General features: G+C 43.9%; 1 protein-coding gene across 1 annotated transcript; it reads right to left on the reverse strand.

The window, feature by feature from the left end:
• Nucleotides 1-1,324: 1,324 nt before the first annotated feature.
• Nucleotides 1,325-19,975, reverse strand: LOC128095127 (L-lactate dehydrogenase C chain-like). Its single transcript, XM_052713851.1, has 7 exons — nucleotides 19,318-19,975; nucleotides 13,519-13,636; nucleotides 10,392-10,565; nucleotides 7,743-7,916; nucleotides 4,461-4,578; nucleotides 3,161-3,284; nucleotides 1,325-2,064 (listed from the first exon to the last, which is right to left on the reverse strand). The coding sequence occupies exons 1-7, from the start codon at nucleotides 19,441-19,443 to the stop codon at nucleotides 1,900-1,902; spliced, it is 999 nt and encodes a 332-aa protein (XP_052569811.1). The 5' UTR covers nucleotides 19,444-19,975; the 3' UTR covers nucleotides 1,325-1,899.
• Nucleotides 19,976-20,374: the final 399 nt, after the last annotated feature.

Consider the following 20,374-nt stretch of genomic DNA (forward strand, 5'->3'; position numbering starts at 1 on the left):
ACAACTCGATGGGTTGCTTGTGTGTTTTTTAAGGACTGAGCATTAGGTATTGGATAGTCAATCAGGGCTCATCCTAAAGTGAAGTTTTAATTTGGTGGACAAAAGGAGTTTTTAAGTGACAGGAGAAATGGTTTGGCAGTTAAAGAGAACTGGCTGCTCTTATAGAGGATCTGGGTTGTGGTCTCAGCACCGGCATCAGGTAGCTCATGATTTCCTGAAACTTTAGCTCCAGGAGAGACATTGCTCTCCTGGCCTCTTCACGCCTCTTCACTTACCTGGCATGCATATGGTGTGTGTACAGGCAAGCAAGCCCAAGTGCACACATCCACTCACACACAGACACACAGTGAAAATAAGTCATTAAAATGACAAAGCCCATGGGGGAATTCTTTCCACCTGTTTTAATAACTATATGTTGTTCATTCCAGGAAGAAAATAATGGAATCTTCACTAGGTGACTAATGAACACTGTCAGGACGACAGGACTACAAGGCTATGAGGGTTATCTAGATAGTAGTAGAGGGCTGAGCAGCCAAAAGGTGATTGACCCAGTGTGAGTATCCCTAAAACACAGGCATCCTCAGGGCCTGTGCGTCTATCTTGTTGTCTGAGGAGTCCCGTTCTATTAGTATGTCACCTTGCACTTGGTTTCTTAGTTTTTCTTCGTATGTTTCCAACATCTGCCTCAAATTCTTCATGGAATCAAGGAAATGGCGTGCATGTGTAAATCAGGAAGAGCACACGCACTTCCACCTTGAATGTCAAGAGGAAGTGACTGACACTTTTCTAACATTAGCGATGAATTAGTTGACGCACACTAAACACTGCAGCTCACTGGGACAGAGTCCTAATCAAAGCATGGTGATGCAGTTAGTAGTGTGCTAAACAAACCCCCTTCCTCTGCCTCCTGGGCGCTGGTCTCACCGCACCCAGCCCTACCCCACTTCAAAAGTTGTATCTCTGTTTTCCTTCTGATATATATGGTCGTTTTTTTTTGTTGTTGTTGTTTTTTAAGATTTATTATGTATACAGTGTTCTGCCTGCATGCCAGAAGAGGGTGCCAGATCTCATTACAGACGGTTGTGAGCCACCATGTGGTTGCTGGGAATTGAACTCAGGACCCTGGAAGACCAGCCAGTGCTCTTAACTGCTGAGCCATCTCTCCAGCCCACATGGTTGTTTTTTTTAAAGCTTTATTGTTTTCTGTTGTCTGTGAATGTTTCATCTGCATGTGTGTGTGCCTGGTGATCAGAGAGTGCAGAAGATGGAGTGAGATCTCCTGGAACTGGAGATCCATGTGGGTGCGGGGGGACCAAACCAGAGTCCTCTGGAAAGGCAACAAGTGCCTTAACCACTGAGCCATATCTCCAGGCCCTTGATATGTATGATCTTATATTTAGTAAAGAGTATACACAGACATGGGAACTAATTAAGCAATGTGATGCAATGAAAGAGACACACTGTGAAACTTCAGGCTAGAAGGAGGATTTCCTGTGTCACATGTGCGCTGTGGAAGTTGAGAGCTATTCACTCATTGGTGTCTCGGAATCATAATTCCAACCTGTACGGACCTCATTGCTAGAACAGACACAGGATTCATAAAAGGCAGACATTTCAGCTGGGCATGGTGGTACATGCCTTTAATCCCAGCACTTCAAGGCTTACAAGATCTCTGAGGCCAGCCAGGTCTAGAGTTCCAGGCCAGCCAGGCTCTATAGTGAGACCCTGTCTCAAAAGAAAGGGGAGGAAGAAATGTCTTCAGCACTTATCTTTCTGACCTCAAGAGACTGCTGTTATGTCATAGGTCTCCAATATTTTGTTTAACTTTTTATTATACGGAAACACTTGAAAGGTGAAATATGCAACCACACATCTGTAAAAGTGTAGAATGTTGAGACTTCATATTTCCAGGTTCTTCTGGACGTTCCAGAGTGTTTCTGCACTCTTCCTGATAAGTTCCTCCTCATCAGGGTTCAGGTTCACTTTCACAATGTCCGTGACGCCATTTCGTCCCAAGATACAAGGAACACTGAGAAAGATTTCTTCCTTTATCCCATATAAGCCCTGAAATACAAGGTCACATCATTGTTTGATTCCCTTGCCACTGTGCAGGAGAGCATCAGAATAAAAATGAGCAGTAGACTATAGCACCAAGCAGAGCTGTGCAGAGGCAGAACTCAGAGCCATCTTTGTCCTGGACCGTGTGGGTGGCCACCAACAAGAAGAATGTGCCAGGATTAGGGAAAGGTAAAATCTCCCTCCCTCCCTCCCTTAACAGACCACCTTGATTTCAAAAGGGAAGGATGTGGTGCTATCTTTATGTGACCTTTTTATCTGGTGAAGGGCTGAGAGCAAGCAGCCTCTGTGTACACCAAGGGGACAGGGAAGGCTAAAGTGGGTGGTGACCAGGAAGCCTCTACTTTGTACCTTTAACAGAGGGCACCACTGAGTCTGGAAACTAGTTGCTAGATAGTGTCTTAAGCCTCCAGAAGTGAAGTCCCAAAGGAGGAGCCCAGCACTACTCCAGCATGCCTAGGGTAGTATGTGGGGACATGTCCTTGAGATGTAACCCTGTCCTGTACCCTTAAACTGCCACTTTTCCTGGAGAGCCACCCTAGAACTCCCAGGCTGGACAGTACATGGAAGAGGTATAGCCACTACATTACTTGCCTGTGGAATTCTAGCCAGTGGCTCAACATTCTCTACATTCCCACAGCCAAGGCTATGGAAACAGCTGTGAGACACTGTTATAGTCAGCCTATACATCTGCCCGCGTAAGCCAGCATCTGCTGTCCCATACTACCTACCCCACTGCCACTCCTGGAAGATGAAACACCCAGGGAACTCTTCCCATCTTCCTGCCCTGCACCCCCGCCCCTCCAGGGCTGAGGCTTCCTTTGTGGATGGTAATGGAAGAGCTTTGGCTGTAAACATGTCAGGGTCTCTAGACTCTGACAGTGCCTCCCAATTTCCCATACATGCCCAGAGTCTCATACTCTGCAACTTTCCTAAGAGTGCAGGGTGGTCCCTCCCTCCTGTGTTCTCCCAATACTTCTTCCTGCATCAAACTCTCCATCGCCTGCCTCATTCTCAAGTTACTTTACACTCAACCTCACCAGTGACCAGGAATATGATAAATGCACATTTCCTCCAGGCATACCTTAACCAGTGTGGAAACGGGATGCACCCTCCTAAGATTCTTTATCATTGATCCCGCCAGATCCATCACAGAGAGCCCAATAGCCCAAGAGGTGTAGCCCTTCAGCCGAACAATCTCATAGGCACTGCAATGACATGAGGAAGGAAATCAAAATCATGACAGGTCAACTCAGAGACAACATTGTTGCTCACCTATCCCTTATGAAGCATCTCTGTCTATGCCATGCTATTAACATTTTCTCAGAGTTCTTCTAGAAGTGTTCATGACTTACAATTTTTAAAAATAGACTTCAGCCAGGCATGGTGGAGCACAGGTGAATATCTTGAGTTCCAGGCCAACTTGATCTACATAGTGAGTTCTGGGCCAACCATATACATATATATGTGTCTGTATACATATATATGTATATATAAGCACACACACACACACACACACATATATATATATACACACATATATATACAATAAGACCCTGTCTCAAAAAAATAAGTCATTATTACTTGAAACAATTAAAAGTCAGGCATGGTGGCAAATGTCTTTAATCCAAGTACTAGGAGGCAGAGAAAGGTAGATCTATAAGAGTTCTAGGTCAGCCTAGTCTACATAGAAAGACTCTGTCTTGAAACAAGACAAAGAACAAAAAAGAATCAGTTCATCTGTATCATGAAATCAAAATACTAGGACATAAGCACCACAAGATGGAATTAACTTTTATTTTATTTTATTTTTATTTTTACTTTTCAAGATAGGGCTTCTCTGTATAGTCTTGGTTATCCTGGAACTAGTTCTGTAGACCAGGCTGGCCTTGAACTCACATAGATTCACCTGCCTCTGCCTTCTGAGTGGTAGGATTAAAGGCATGTGCCACCACCACCTGGCTCAAAATTTATTCTTTTATTTTTTAAGACTCATTTATTTTGTATGCAGTGTTCTGCCGGAATGTATGCCTACATACCAGAAGAAGGCACCATATCTCATCATAGATGGTTGTGAGCTGCCATGTGGTTGCTGGGAATTGAACTCAGGTTCTCTGGAAGACCAGCCTATGCTTTTAACCTCTAAGCCATCCCTCCAGCCATCAAAATTTATTCTTGTTTCTTTGTTTTTCGAGACAGAGTTTTTCTGTGTAGCTTTGCACCTTTCCTAGAACTCACTCAGTAACCCAGGCTGGCCTCAAACTCACAGAGATCTGCCTGCCTCTGTCTCCCAAGTGCTGGGATTAAAGGCATGTGCCACGACTGCCTGGCTTTATTCTTAATAATGATGATTGGGGCATTAAAAATCACAGAACTTCTGTCACCTTTCCACCACTTGTTTGTGGATCTGTTTCCACCCTTCCTTGTCTGAGTCCGTTCCTAATGCTGGGTTCAGTGACTTCAGAGGTATGCCAGCAACATTCACACCACTCCATAAGGGCACTAAAGAAAAACAAAACAAAAAACCAACTCTCCATGTGAGCTCCTCTTGCCAAAGCTGAGTCAGTGGCTTGATTTCAGTGCTGGGCTGTTTTGTTGGGGGTGGGGAGGGGATTCTATTCTGTTTGGGTTTGGTTCTTTTGAGAAAGGCCCCAGCTGTCTTCAAATTCCTGTCTTCCTGCCTTTGCCCTGAGTGCTGGATGACAAGCATATGCTCCCACACTAGGCTAGTGTTGACAGACAGGCTTTGCTCTTTGTTTTTAAGAAAGGGTATCATATAACTCTGGCTAGCCTCAAGCTCAATGGATAGCCAAAGGCGGCCTCCAACTCCTGATCCTCCTGCCTCCACCCCCACCTCCCAAATTATTAGATTTTAGGCATATATCACCACCCCCGGCTTTGGTTGGTTGAGAGTGTTGAACTTGCTATGTACCCTAGGATGTCTGTGAACTCCTGATCCTTCTGTCCCAGCCTCCTAAGTGCTGCCATTACAAAGTGTTCACCAGCACACCTAGGAGTATTTTTTGTTTGGATTTTAATGTTAAGATGTAATCTCACATCATATAAAAAGCAAGGCGTTAGGGTGTTTCTAGTTTTTTTAAGACCTATTTTATTGTTTTTGTTTGTATGTTGTGATTTTTACTGAGGTGTACCTGTGTGTCTGTATGTGGGTTTGTGCACATAAATGGCAGCAGAGTCCAGAAGTGAGTGTTGGATCCCCTGAGGCTGGAGTTACAGGTAGCAATGAGCATCTACTCTTTAGCTGCTGAGCTATCTCTCCAGCCCCCAAAATAAATGAACAGAAAGAGGACTTATAGGAAATAACATTAGAAAACACATAGTTGAATTATTTATAGCTGTATGGCACAGGAAACATTTTAAAGCAATATACAAAATGCAGAATCTACAAAGAAAAAGGATTGCTAAGAAACATGCTATCAATTAGAGGAGAGGGAGTTGCACATATATACCACACTTCCCCACAGCAACAGAGCTGAGGAGCAATAAACAGCCGCATAGACTCATATAAACTATTTCCAAGGATATGAAATCAAAACACCTCTGTATAAACAAGAGAGCAGAGATGGAATCCCCAGGCAAGGTGGCTCTGTGGACTGCCCAGGATTGGTAGAGCTCACTGAGAGACCCTGACTCAAAATAAGGGTGGAAAGTAATGGGAAAAGACACCTGACATCAACTTTGAACCTACACACATGCATGCACACCAACACACACACACACACACAAGAAAAAAAACATCAAATAGATGAATGGGATTGTATCAAGAAATAAGAGAGTGGAGTGTAGTATAGAGCAGAAAAAACATCTGTAAGTTACAGATTGATGAGAGGTAAAGTTTCAGAGAACATAAGGAACTCAGACATGTCAGTAACAAGAATAGATGCACTATTTGTTTAGGAATTTGAACGTGTACTTCTGTTAGGAGGAAAATGGAATGTGCTTCACAACACTCAACATGGAAGTTCAAAACAAAACCATGAGAGTTGGCCTATAATCCCAGCACATGAGAGATTGAGGCAGGAAGATCACCTCAGCCTCCAACATCAAAGTCATGCTTAACATGGTAAGGAGAACAGCCTCTGTGTCGCCAAAGCACGTAGTATTGCCGATCTTCAGTGGGGAGCAGTTACACAGCCTGAGCTACAGAGTGAGTCCTTTGCTCAAAAAACAAAAAACAACCAATAAAGCTAAAGGCAGAACAACAAATTCACAGTGCAACTCCTCTCTCCCTAATCAGAGTGACAACTGTCAAAAAGACAAGAGGTAACAAAGGCTGGCAAGGCTGTGGAGAAAGGGGACACTCGTGTCCTGGTGATGGCAATGTGAGTTGGCACATCCATGTGTGGGAAACAACATGGAGATACCTCAAAAACTAAAACTAGAATGAACCATATGAGCCAGCATCCCATTACTGGGCAGGTCATACAACCGAAGAAATTGAGGTCAGTATATTGAGGACAACAGCTGCCCACCTGTTTACTACAGTCTTACATGTACCCTCCAAGACTTACAGTCAGCCAAAATTCCATCAAAAGACAGATGGAAAGAATAGTGTGTGGGTGTGTGTAATACAATACTGCTCAGCCTCAAAAGGATCCAACTTTGTCATTTGTGATGACCTGAGTTAAACAGGAAATTATGTTCAGCAATATGAGCCAGACACAGACAGTCAACTGGGGAGTGATGTCATTTAAATATGAAATCTGAAAAAGCAGACATGAGAAAGTGTAGAATTGAGGCCACGAGATACTAGGGAAGGTGGGAGAAAGGGCGCCCTGGGGCAGCACACACTTCTGAGCAGAAGAGAGGCAAGTGCTGGTGCTCGGTTGCAGGGTAAGCAGACTGTAGTTGGTGATTATGTGCTCTTGTGCTGGGCACGGAGTTTAGCTGACAGAGTGCTTGGGAAATAGAGGCAGGAGAGCAAACTTCAATGTCATCCTTAGCTACTGAGCAAGGTTCAGGACAGCCTGACATCCAGGAGACCTGTCCTTTAAAAAGGGCAAGTATGGTCTCAGGCTGGAGAAAAGGCTCAGTGGTTAAGAACAGATTCTGCTCTTTCCAGCACCCACATCAGGCAGCTTACAACCACCTGTAACCCCAGTTCCAGGGAGATACAGCACCTCTGACCTCTGCAGGCACCTCTACTCAGGTGCACATACCCACACACAGACATACACATAATTTAAAATAATAAAAAACATTTAAAAGATTGTCTAGATGTCAAACTAGATAGGTTTTTAATGTTCTCATCACAGAGAAGTGATAGATTGATGAGGTGACCACGAAGCTGATAGCATTGATTGATCACTAGGTTACATATGTATGCATCAATCATCTAAGTGTACTCTCCATATATGCATAATTATGCATCAATAAATGTTTTCCACTGTTTCAGACAGGGAATTGTTTTGTAGCCAAGGCTGGCCTAGCACTAGCAATCCTCCTGCTTCTACCTCTGAAATTGTGGGATTCCAGGAAGACACTACCATGACTCACTCAATTAAAATAGTCTGAAAAACATACAAATAGAAAAAACATACACCAAAGAAAATAACAACAAAATGAAAATTATACAGAGAATGGGTTCTGAAGAGAAGCATTACTGAACACTGGAAAGGCACTTACAATAACTGGGTCACACTCACCACTAGAGTCACCGTGTTCTCCGAGAACCCAGCCATGGCAACTTGCAGGGTGGACACCCAACTTCTCTCCAATCAGGTAACGGAAACGGGCAGAGTCTAGGTTACAGCCACTTCCAATCACACGAGTTGGAGGGAGGCCACTTATTTTCCATACCACATAAGTCAAAATATCCACTAGGAAGAACAATTTCAAACATGGTTTGAGAAAGATCCGTAGCTTTTATAAAAAGATAAATTGTCTGGACTCAAATGCTAATTCATCAAAGTTCAAAGTACAGTAAATCTTAAAGTTGGCATAGTAGGGCTTTTTATGTGAAATCATTCACTATTAGAATCTTAAAGCATCTTCTGAGATACTCTATGGGCTTTTCAGCAAATCTAATAATGGGTCAGTTTCCACCTCTTTAGCCCCTGGATTTCTTCTTTCCATTGGCTCATCCTCACCTGAGCTATCAACATGTTCCCTGGAATAATGCATGGACACAGCCGCAACAGTCTGCAGTTTTGTGAGCAATACAGAAACTTCATGCCAACTTGGCTTTGATGTTGAAGCTCTATCTGGCTAGACTAATTTCAAAAATAAGACACTGGGGAATAAGACACTGGAGTTAAACATTTGAAAGGCTAACAAGAGCAGGGGTGGTCAGAACACAGGGAACAGAGAGTGCTCGTGACAATGTCAAAGGCACAATGCTGTGGGATGTCTTTCTGTATGCTGTGAATATGTGTTGCTATGATTGGTTAATAAAGAAGCTACTCTGGCCAATGGCGAGTCAGGTTATAGCCAGGCAGGAAATCCAAGAGAGAGTCAGGAAGAAGAAAGGCAGAGGCAGAGGAGATGCCAGCCTGCCACCCAAGGAGCAAGATACCAAAAGACCAGTAATTCCACGGCCACATGGCAATACATAGATAAATAGAAATGGGTTAATTTAAGATAAAAGAGCTAGCTAGCAAGAAGCCTGCCATAGGCCATACAGTTTGTAATTAATACTAAGCCTCTCAGTGATTATTTTATAAGTGGCTGTGGGACTGTGGGTGAGAGAGATTTGTCCCGACCATGGGCTGGGTGGGACACAGGAAATCTTTCAACTACAGCACAGGACTTTGAAAACAGGTTCTAACAGAGCCAAACACTTCAGAGTATGTGACTCACTTGGGCCTCCCTGCCCCCATCACTTACTCCAAAGAAAGGAAGAAGTATGACCACACAAATGCTTGCACATGAATGTTTGCATTATCCTTATAAACCTATGAATGGGCCAGGCAGTGGATGTGCAAGCCTTTAATCCCAGCACTTGGGAGGCAGAGGCAGGTAGATCTGAGGCAAGCCTGGTCTACAGAGTGAGTTCCAGGACAGGCTCCAAAGCTACACACCAAAACACTGTCTCAAAAAACAATCAAACAAACATCAACAGGAGCTGCAGAGATGCCTCAGTGGTTAAGAACTGCTCTTGTAGAGGACCCAGGTTTGGTTCCAAGCACCCACATGATGGCTCACAACTGTCTGCAACTTAAGTTCAAGGGGATCTTACACTCTCTTCTGGCCTCCATGGTTACCAGGCATTCATGTGGTACCCATGCATACATGTAGGCAAAACATTCATACACATAAAATAAACATCAACAGGTGAAAAAAAGAGTATTTGAAATGTATAAACAGGACGCAGAAATGGCTCAGTGGGTAGAGTGCTTGCTATCCAAGGGTGAGGACCTGAGTTCAGATCCCTAGTACCCATGTAAAAAGTAAAACATGGGGGTGGGGTAGAGAGATGGCTCAGCGGTTAAGAGCACTGGTTGCTCTTCTGGAGGACCTGAGTTCAGTTCTCAGTAACCACATGGAAGCTCACAACCATCTATAATAGGATCTGATTTTTAAAAATATAAGTACATAAAATGGGCAGGTAAGGGTTGGGGATGTAGAGACCGATAGGCCAAAGAACCTAGTGGTCAGGAGTCTAGCCAAATGGCAAGCTCCAGGTTCAGTGAGAGATGCTGGAGAGCAGGGGAGGAAGACACCAACCTCTTTCCTCCACATGGGCTGCAGGTGCATACATCTGCTCATCCCACCACACACACATGGAAACATCAACAGAAGACTCCAGCAATGCAAAGGCACAAATCCCTGACACATCTCAGACACAGATGAATCCAAACTAACTGTGCTGTAAAAGGGGCTGGTGTAAAAAAGTTTGTACTCTCTGCTGGGTTTTGTTTTGTTTTGTTTCTGAAGTCCCAGAAAATGAGTCAAGCAGGAAGATGAAGGATGAACCACAAATGAGCCCATGGCCCTGCAGCAGTGATAGAGATGCTCCAGATCTTACTGTGATGGCACCATGATGGCATCTATCAAAACTTAGGGTGCCAGCGGAGGTGGCGAAGGCCTTTAATCCCAGCATTTGGGAGGCAGAGCCAGGTGGATCTCTGTGAGTTTGAGGCCGGCCTGGTCTACAGATCAAGATCCAGGACAGGCACCAAAACTACACAGAGAAACCCTGTCTTGAAAAACCAAACCAAACAAACAAACAAAAAACTTATGGCCTGACAGACTTGGAGTGAATGAAGCTTATTACCCACAAATGCAACCTTCGTGAAGTTTCGAGTGGAATGGTGTGGGCCAATTATCATTCAGGGAGGGGATGGGGTCCTCACCTGGGTTTGAGACAATCAGTAGTTTACAGTCAGGACTGTTTTGGACTATGCCAGGAATGATGGATTTCATGATAGTAACATTGCGCTGGACCAAGTCAAGGCGCGATTCTCCCACCTTCTGCCTTGCACCAGCTGTGACGATAACTAATTTGGAGTTGGCAGTTACACTGTAATCTAAGAAGGAAACAGAGGGCAGTATTTGGATCAGGACTGCAACCACTGTGCCTTACTCTGTAAACGTCCATCCCATGCTGTTGAGACTAACCTCCACATCCTGGTTTTGGAAACAGACAGACTCCCCACACTGGAACATCTTGCATAAAGCCAAACAAGACTTGTTGCCACTTGCCAGCTTTCATAAAGCCCCCTCCTCATCTGCTATTCCCTTTAACTCTCGTTCCAGGAAGGCCTGGGGCAAGGAAGTCAGCAGCGCTCTGGCTTCTGTCTTTGCTTTCTTCTGTTGCTGGGATTTGAACCAATGGCCATGCCACCACTGAACTACATCTCCAGCACCCTGGCTTTCTAGCAACACCCAAATGAATTAGACGTTTGCAACTTGCCAGGAGATGGTGGCACATGCCTTTCATCCCAGCACTCGGGAGGCAGAAGCAGGTGGATCTCTGTGAGTTCGAGGCCAGCCTGGTCTGCAGAGTGAGTTGCAGACAGTCAGAGCTGTTACACAGAGAAACCATGTCTCAAATAACAAACAAAAAACAAACAAAAGTTTAGAATTTCTTTGTCTGTTTTAGGATTCTAAAGGCAATAACAGATTCACCTCTAATTATTGTAAGGAACCATATTCAGTATTACAAATATGTGTGATCTTAACCCACACAAGTAAATAAACTACTGATATTTACTAAGTGTAATTATCACTCTGGAAATTATTTCACTTACAATATCCAACCCTAATAAACAGCTTTGCTTATCATTATTAAACATTATTAGACACTTTCAATTAGCAGTTCCTCTAAGCATGTAAACATTTAAGACATATCATTCAGATCCTCATTTATTTGTGTGTGTATGTGTGTGTGCCATGGCATGGCATTCATGTGGAGGTCACAGAGCCACCTTGAGTCAGTACTCTCATTCTTCCACGTGGGTCCCTGAAATTGAACTCAGGTCATCAGGCTCAGTAGTAAGGTCCTTTACCACACTTCTAAAACAAACAAAACCACCACAACAAAAACAGGGTCTCAGGGCTGGAGAGATGGCTCAGCAGTTAAAAGCACTAACTGATCTTCTAGAGGACCCAAGTTCAGTTCCCAGCACCCACATCTGGTGGCTTCCAACTTTCTCTAATTTCAGATGCAGATGATCCAATGCCTTTGGCCTCCACAGGTACCTGCACTCATATACACATAACTACATGCAGATATATATACAGACACAACATCTTAAAAATAGACAGGGCATGGTGATGCACACCTTTAGTCCCAGCACTTGGAAGGCAGGGGCAGCCAGACTTCTGTGAGTTTGAAGCCAGCCTGGTCTACATAATGAGTTCCAGAACTGACAGGACTATGTAGAGAGACCCTAAAAAAAAGCAAATAATAGTAATGATAGGTAGATAGATAGATAGATAGATAGATAGACAGACAGACAGACAGACAGAAAGATAGATAGATAGATAGATAGATAGATAGATAGATAGATAGATAGATAGATAGATAGACAGACCAGCAAATTAATAAGGATAGTTACATGTTTTGGGTCAATATGAAATGTTTATGGTGCCTCTCTAGGACACTTTTAAATTAAATAACTACCTTCAGTGCCAGTCATTTTAAGATGTATTTATTTACTATTTTATGTGTTTGAGTGTTTTGTCTCCACCATGTGAGTGTATGTTGGTGCACCACATGTGTGCAGTGCCTCAGAGTCTGGAAGAGAGCATCAGATCTTAGTTAACCTAATCTGTAACCTGGGGTTACAGATGGTTTTCAGTCACCATGTGGGTGCTGGGAATCAAGCCCAGGTCCTCTAAAAGAGCAGTAAGTGATCTTAACCACTGAGCCATCTTCCTAGCCCCCAAGGAGTTTTGCATTATTTTGTCTTGCAAATTTCCCCTTTTATAATTTAATGGTCTTTAAACAAAAATGATAATCAGGTTTGCCAAGTGTGGTGTTGCATGCCTCTAACCAGCACTCAGGAGGCAGAGGCAGATGGATCTCTGTGAGTCTGAGGTCAGCCTGGTCTACATAAGAAGTTCCAGGAGAGGCTCCAAAGCTACACAGAGAAACACCCTGTCTTGAAAAAAAAAAAAGCAACAATAATAACAAAAAACAACAACAGTCAACTAATTAATGACTTCATTCATTCATTCATTAAGCCTTTATTCAGGGCTCGGTGGCACACACCTTTAATTCTAGCACTCAAGAGAAAGAAGCTGGCAGATTTGTGTGAGTACCAAGCTAGCCATGACCATATGGTAAGATTTTATCTCAAAATAAATAAATCAAGCAGAAATGAGTCTTTAAATTGTTATGTCATAATGTCAGTGATATATATGCATGTATACATATATGTACGTTGATATTTTTTGAGACAGGGTTTCTTATGTATGTTGGTATTTTTTGAGACAGGGTTTCTTTTTTTCTTTTTTTTTTCTGGTTTTTAGAGACAGTGTTTCTCCGTGTTGTTTTGGTGCCTGTCCTGGAACTCACTCTGTAGACCAAGCTGGCCTCAAACTCACAGAGATCCGCCTGGCTCTGCCTCCTGAGTGCTGGGATTAAAGGCATGAGCCATCACCGCCCTGCGAGACAGGGTTTCTTTATGTAGCGTTGGCTGTCATGGAACTTGCTCTGTAGACCAGGCTGTCTTCAAATCCAGAGATCTTCCTACCTTTGCCTCCTGAATACAAGACATACTCCACTGCCCAGCTCAGTGATATTTTTTAATATTATACTTAATTTGATTACCTTTTCTAGTTTTTGAGATAGGGTTTCATATAGCACAGGCTGGCCTCAAACTCAGTATGTAGTTGAGGCTGGCCTAAACTTCTGATCCCCCTCCCACGTACACCTCCCAAATGTTGAGATTACAAGGTATCCAAACCACTACATGTGACAAATTGAGTACTTCTTACAAAGCTCTGAAACTAAAATCGTAAAACTAAAACCACCTTTTCCAGAGACGATTTTTGAAGTGTTGAAGAAAAGGCTGCCATGCAGAAGATCCATTGTCTCTCCCTTCAGTTTGTCTGCATCAGCATCAATAAGGGCAAGTTCATCAGCCAAATCCTGAAACACATAAAAGTTATAAATGCCATGGTCCAAACTTTTAGGAGACCAAAAGGGTTCCAGGGCAGAGAGAGGAATAGAATGTAGAAGAAGTATCAATTGCTTTACCTTTACAAATCTATAAGAATTTTATAGAATTGTGTCTTTAGATCTTTTTTTAGAGATTATATTTCATTTTTTTTGAGTATATTTCATTATTTTTGTTTGTTTGTTTGTTTTTTTGGTTTTTCGAGACAGGGTTTCTCTGTGTAGCTTTGCGCCTTTCCTGGGACTCACTTGGTAGCCCAGGCTGGCCTCGAACTCACAGAGATCCGCCTGGCTCTGCCTCCCGAGTGCTGGGATTAAAGGCGTGCGCCACCACCGCCTGGCTGATTATTTTTATTTATTAGTTTGTGTGTATCTCCATGGTGTGTATGTGTAACATGTGTGTCATACTCCAAGACCAGAAGAGGGCGCCAGATCCTCTGGAGCTGGAGTTACAGGTAGCTGTGAGCTACTTGATGTAGATGCTGTAAGAGTAGCAAGCACTCTAAACTACTGAACCATCTCTCCATCCACCTAGAACTGAGTCTTTAAATAACACCTTAAACACAATGAAAAGTGAAGGAATTCTGTCCAAAGGTTTTTCACTGTGTTTAACATCAAGCCAGGTATCAAGCTGCTAATGTTGCTTTTACTGTGCATCCTTATGGCCAAACAGAGAGAAGCCACCTACGATGTCTTTCATTATCACTCACCTCACTTTCATACTGGCCCCAGTATCAACCCTCCTCCTTGGTAATAAAAATCCTCATTGGACTGGGAACTCACCAGCTGTGCTCACTGGTGTACAATTACTGTATTCATATAAAAAGATATCTATCAAAACCCCTGATAATTAATCCATTCTGAACACACACAGGTGGTCTAGCATGACAAACACAGTGTCTGTGAGCTTTGACCACTTTTCTTTTAAATTATAAACATATTATATAACATTACTATAACATATCAAATTATAACATAACACTCTGAGAACAAACTGTATTGTCCCTTGCCTTTTTTGAGACAGATTCTCATGTAGGACAGATTGGCCTCAAATTGTCCATGCAGCTGAGGATGGTCCCTTAAACTCCTGATCTTCCTCAGTCTACCTCCTAAAATACTGATATTATACGAGTGTGTCATCAAGCCTGGCCTGAACAACTGTATTTACTATCACATAGAAAGACAGTGCCTAAGAAGGAACTCAATAGAGGACAATCTATTCTGAGACTGTGCCTTATGTGCCTGGCCTCTAGGCTGCAAGAGTATCTCAAGCTAGTTGGTTATTCCTCAATTTCCAGTCATTCAGACAAGCCATGCTGATACGATCCAGGTGCATCTCAGACTCATGATTCTTCTGCCTCAGGCTCCCACGGGCTGGGATTACAATTCGACTACACATTCCTGGTTTTTTTCTAACTCTATTTGGATTTTTGTCACAACCAGAGATTATAGGACTATTAAGAAATTTATTCTCAGCCAGGCAGTGGTAACACACAGTGACCACACCTTTAATCCCCGCACTTGTGGGGCAGAGACAGATGGGATCTCTGTGAGTCCGAGGCGAGGCTGGTCTGCATAATGAGTTCCAGCACAGCCACAGCTATGTAATAAGACCATAAATCAAAATAAAACAAACAAACAAACAAACAAAAATCCATTCTCAGTGCTAGAAAGATGGCTCAGTGGTTAAAAGCACTGGCTACTCTTCCAAAGGACCCAAGTTTAATTCCAAGCACCCACTTGACAGTTCACAACTGTCTGTAACTCTTGGAATCTGACACCCTCACACAGACATACATGCAGGCAAATGCACACCAATGCACATAAACTAAAAATAAATAAATTAAGCTGGGCAGTGATAGCACACTCCTTTAATCCCGGCACTCAGGAGACAGAGGCAGGTGGATCTCTGAGTTTGAGGCTAGCCACTACAGAGTCAGTTCCAGGACAGGCTCCAAAGCTGTACAGAGAAACCATCTCGAAAAACAAAAACAAACAAACAAAAAAATGAATAAAATTAATTAAGGAAAAAAGAGATATGTATTCTCTTTGGTTCCAATGACTACATTCTAATAGCTCAGAGTAAGAAAAGGGGCATCTGTCAGCTGCTGCTCTACTTGAAGCAGTTACCATGCAGCTCTTCCAAAAAATGATACGGAGCTCTCCATCAGTGCCTGAGTGATGGGCTCCAGAACGTGCCTCAGTTACCAATGAGAATAGCCATGGCTCTTGGTAGATCATTTGCACATAACCTACGCACATCTTGTGTATTTTAAAATAATCTCTAGATTTCAACTAAAAGCTAATACAACAGAAATACTATGCAAATAGTTGGCATACTGCATCGTTTTTACTTTTTTTTTGAGCTGAGGACTGAACACAGGGCCTTGTGCTTGCTAGGCAAGCGCTCTATCACTGAGCTAAATCGCCAACCCTCATTTTTACTTTTATAACTCTATTTTATGTGCATGGGAGCTTGGTCTGCATTTAAGTCAGTGCACCCTTGCCTGCTGCCCACTGAGGCCAGAGGAAGACACTGAATCTCCTGGGACAGAGTGTGGCTGCTGGGAATTGGACCTGGATTCTTTGAAAGAACAGCCAGTGCTCTTATTGCTGAGCCATCCGGCTCTCCAGTCTCTAATGCACTGCACTGTTTAGAGAATCATGATACAAATGGTCTTTGTATGTTCAGGCCACACAAGTTTTAAATTTTCAACCCATAATTGGTTAAATACATGGGTGTCTCTGTGTCTATATGGAGGGCTGAGTGGATCCCAACATTGACTAAATTATGTTGTGTATATAGAATGGAAAGAAGAGAAATTTCACACAGTGAAAGGAAACTAGACCATACCTACAAATTTAGGTCTATGTCAATCTGGGTGTGGTTGGTAAATCAGAAATCACTTGAAGATTTTCAACAGAGAAATTAATAAAGGAGTAGCTGACAGGGTGGAAAGACGTAAAGGGGACATTGAGGTAACCCAAAACTTGTAGATGGGTCTCAAGCAACCACTCCTAGGCTAGAACACAGGAGGCAAAGGGAGGGGCTCCTCTGCCAAAGCCACTGAAGGGGAGAAGCTGGAGGCCAGAAATGAGCTCTGAAATGGGCCAATATCTCCAAGTGAAATAACAGTGGCCAGATCATCAGGTGGCAGTGGTTGAGGGGGTGGCCAAGGCTCTCCTCTAGCCTTTCAGTTTTCTCTAGCGTTACCTATTGATGGAACCTAAAAAGATGCAAACTAGAAATGCTGTGTTTTGAGTGACAGCAAATTTTAAGTAGTTTCTGATGTTTGCATGTGTGGGTTTTTTTTTTCTCGTTGTTGTTGTTGTTGTTACAGGGTTTCATGTTTCCCAGGATGGCCTCATGCTTGCAATGTAGCTGAGGTTGACCTTGAACTTCTTCTGGTCCTCATAGCTCCACCTTCTGGTACTAGGATTATAGGTGTGAGCCACCAAGCAAGGTGTATTTGGTCTTATTGATCAAAGCCAGGGCATTGTGCTTGCTAGGCATCTCCACCCTGATAGCTGGCTATTGCTGTTTTGAAATAGGGTCTTGCTATATAATACAGGCTAGCCTCGAACTAGTAATCCTCCTGCCTCAGGCATTTATCATCAGGCCTGAAAAACAAATTTTTTTCTTTCTTTCTGTTTTCTTTGGGGGGAGTTCAAGACAGGGTTTCTGTGTCGAGGGCTATGTTAGAACTTACTCTGTAGACCAGGCTGACACTTTGTCCCACTAGGACACGACAGCAGCCTGTGCTTCTCCCACTCCTACACTCATCCCTTCTGTGTGTTAAATAACACCTCTCGATACACCGATGTCATGATTCTTTTTCTCACTGGCATGGGTGGAACTTTTCAGACAGGGTCTTGTGCAGTTCTAGCTGGCCTCAGACTTGCAAACCTCCTGTCTCTGTTTCTCAAGTGCCAGGTAGAATAGGTCCTTTGTTTGTTCAAATGTCTTTTGCCTGATGTATGTCTATACAACACATGCATACAGTGGGCACAGAGGCCAGAAAAGGGCAGCTGATCCCCTGGAACTAGAGTGGCAAGTGGTTCTGAGCTACTGGTGTGGTGCTCAGAACCAAACCCAGGTCTTCTGGAAGAGCAACAAGTGCTCTCAATCATTGGGTCATGTCTCCAGGCCCTGGAATGTCAATCACTGGGTCATGTCTCCAGGCCCTGGAATGTCAATCATTGAGTTGTCTCTCCAGCCTTTTTTTCAGTTGGTTGTGACATCACTCAGTCGTTAACTTTCTGTTGTCTAACTGTTCCCTTCTAGGTTCCTACTGAAGTTTCAATTAACCATGATGGGAAGTCATGGTCTGTTCCTCTTTTGGATATGTGCAGTTCCCCAGTGGTATATTTTCTTAAGTTATTACTTTTATCTGTGTACGTGTGTAATATATGTGTATTCAGTCAGTCATGCAGCATGGTGCACATGCCACAGCACATGTGTGGATGTTAGGGGCAGTACTACCAAGGGTATGGACCCTCACTTCCCACCTTGCTTGAAACAGGGTCTCTGGTTTTGGGTTTTTTTTTAAAGATTTTATTTATTTTTTATTTATACAGTGTTCTGCCTGAATGTCAGAAGAAGGCATCAAATATCATTATAGATAGTTGTGAGCCACCATGTGGTTGCTGGGAATTGAACTCAGGACCTTTGGAAGAACAGTTAGTGCTCTTAACCTCAGAGCCATCTCTCTAACACTTGGGCCTCTGGGGTTTTTTTGTTGGTTTTTTTTTCTGGTTGCATACACCAGGCTAACTAGCATTTGAACTTCCAGAAAGCCACCTGCCTCCACTTCCTATGTCTGTAGGAGTGCTGGGACCACAGACACACATGACCATGTCCAGCTTTATGTAGGTATTGGGGGCTTCAAACTCAGGTCCTCACACTTGTGTGGCAAGTGCTCTACACACTGAGCCACCTCCCCAGCCCTGGCAGTCTGCTTTCTAATTGTCTATTCACAGCAAAAAGAGATAACTACCTCCCCAAGCCAAGTGGGATGTGCCTGTGGTGGCGGTGGGGTGTAGTACCACCTGGTTGATTAAGATGCAGAAGAGAACCTGGCAGTTGTGTCTCCTCAGATACTTCCCACCTCCTCCTCATCATCTCCACCTTTGAGGCATCCAGCACTTCCAATTCCTCAGCCTTTGGGTTTTGGAATTGAACTGACTTTGCTTCTTATATCCCTCTGCAAGTTTCCAACAATGTTCAAAGTGACAGTGAAGCACTTAGGACCACAACATCTGTGCTCAGAAGGCCAGGGCCCAGGCAAGCTGCTTGGCTGGCACCACAGTGTGAGTCACACCCATCTCTCCCTCTCTTCTTATCCTCTTTCTCTCTCCCATTTTCCTCTCTCCTTCCTCCTCCTCTCTTCTCACTCTCCCCAAGAATTTCACATAGTCCAGCCTGGCCCCAAACTTGGTCTGTAGCTATGGATGATCTTGACCTCCTGACCTTCTTTGCCTCAGCCTACCAAGAAAACCTACTAGGATTACAGGCCTGTGCCAAAAACCACACCTAGCAAATGCTTAAATCTGTCAACACCACAGATTTTCTGTATTTCTGTTAAGGGATCAGCCCTGCAACCCTGACCTGAGAGCTTACTTGATTTCCTGCACAAAAGACTTTAACTACTTACCTTCAGTAAGATACTAATAGCACAGGCCATGCCGACATTTCCAACTCCGACCACAGTGATCTTACACCGGGAGGTTTTATCTTCTTCAGTTAGGTTCTGAATGAGCTGCTCCTTGACAGTGGACATGCTGAGCCTAAGGAGTAGAAGAAAATTTCAGTGGACACGAACCCCTACAGCCAAGACATGGAACAACCATTTTTTTGGTGAGGAGTGGAGTTGAGGCAGGGTTTCACAATGTATCTAGGACTGGCCAGGGAGTCACTATGTAGTCTAGGTTGGCCTGAACTCATGGCAATCCTCCTGCACTTACAGGCCTGTGCCACAATACCTGACCTAGGAGCTACCTCTTGAGTATGCAGATCACAGCAGCTGGGGGGAGGAGGGAAGCCAGAGAGTTCCCTGACTAGAGTGTGGAAGCAAAGTGCAACCTTGTACAGCAGAGGACTGTGGAGACAGGCTCCTCCCTTCCTGCTGGCTCCTCCTTCCCAGCAGGCTCCTCCCTTCCTCATCCCCACAGTGGCTTAAATGCTTTCCTTCCCAGGTGGATGAAGGCACTACCCAAGGCCTCTTAGGAAGCAACAATAAACCCTACAACTGACACCACGGCACAGGTGTGACAACAGGACCACGGTTAGGCTCAGGAGCCAACGCTGTAACGAACGAGGAACGCGCCAGACCCTACGTCACATGCAAGCTCCGCCCTCTGCCGGCCAGGTACTTTTGTGCGTGCAGGCTCACTGCTGACTTTTCAGTGTCTGAGAGAGGGGCTCCACAAGGTTTCCAAGGCCGCTAGTGGAAGGTCTGCGTAATCCAGGGACAACACGGAAGATGGCAGCTGGCTTGGGAAGCGCCTCCTTGAAGACTCTGGCATGAATTATGCCACCTTTCTTTTGCGAGGAAATGCCGAACTTTGAGTTTGGGGAGCATACCCCAAGCCTTTGCCTTTACCTCTCTGTTTGTAAGCGTTTAAATAACTGCTGATGTGGAGAGATAACCCAGTTGGTCAAGCGCGTGCTATGCAAGCCTGAGGACTGGAGTTTTATCCCCAGAACACACA

This window comes from Peromyscus californicus, unplaced genomic scaffold (genome assembly GCF_007827085.1).
Source record: "Peromyscus californicus insignis strain IS unplaced genomic scaffold, ASM782708v3 Scaffold_4__1_contigs__length_199733344, whole genome shotgun sequence".
Lineage (NCBI taxonomy): Eukaryota > Metazoa > Chordata > Mammalia > Rodentia > Cricetidae > Peromyscus > Peromyscus californicus.

Coding starts and splice junctions, on each gene's coding strand:
- LOC128095127 (XM_052713851.1), bottom strand. CDS start 19,443: ATGTCCACTGTCAAGGAGCAGCTCATTCAGAACCTAACTGAAGAAGAT. Junction 3,285..4,460: donor CACAAACAAGTGGTGGAAAG/GTGACAGAAGTT, acceptor ATGTCATTGCAG/TGCCTATGAGATTGTTCGGC. Junction 2,065..3,160: donor CCGTTTCCACACTGGTTAAG/GTATGCCTGGAG, acceptor CTTGTATTTCAG/GGCTTATATGGGATAAAGGA.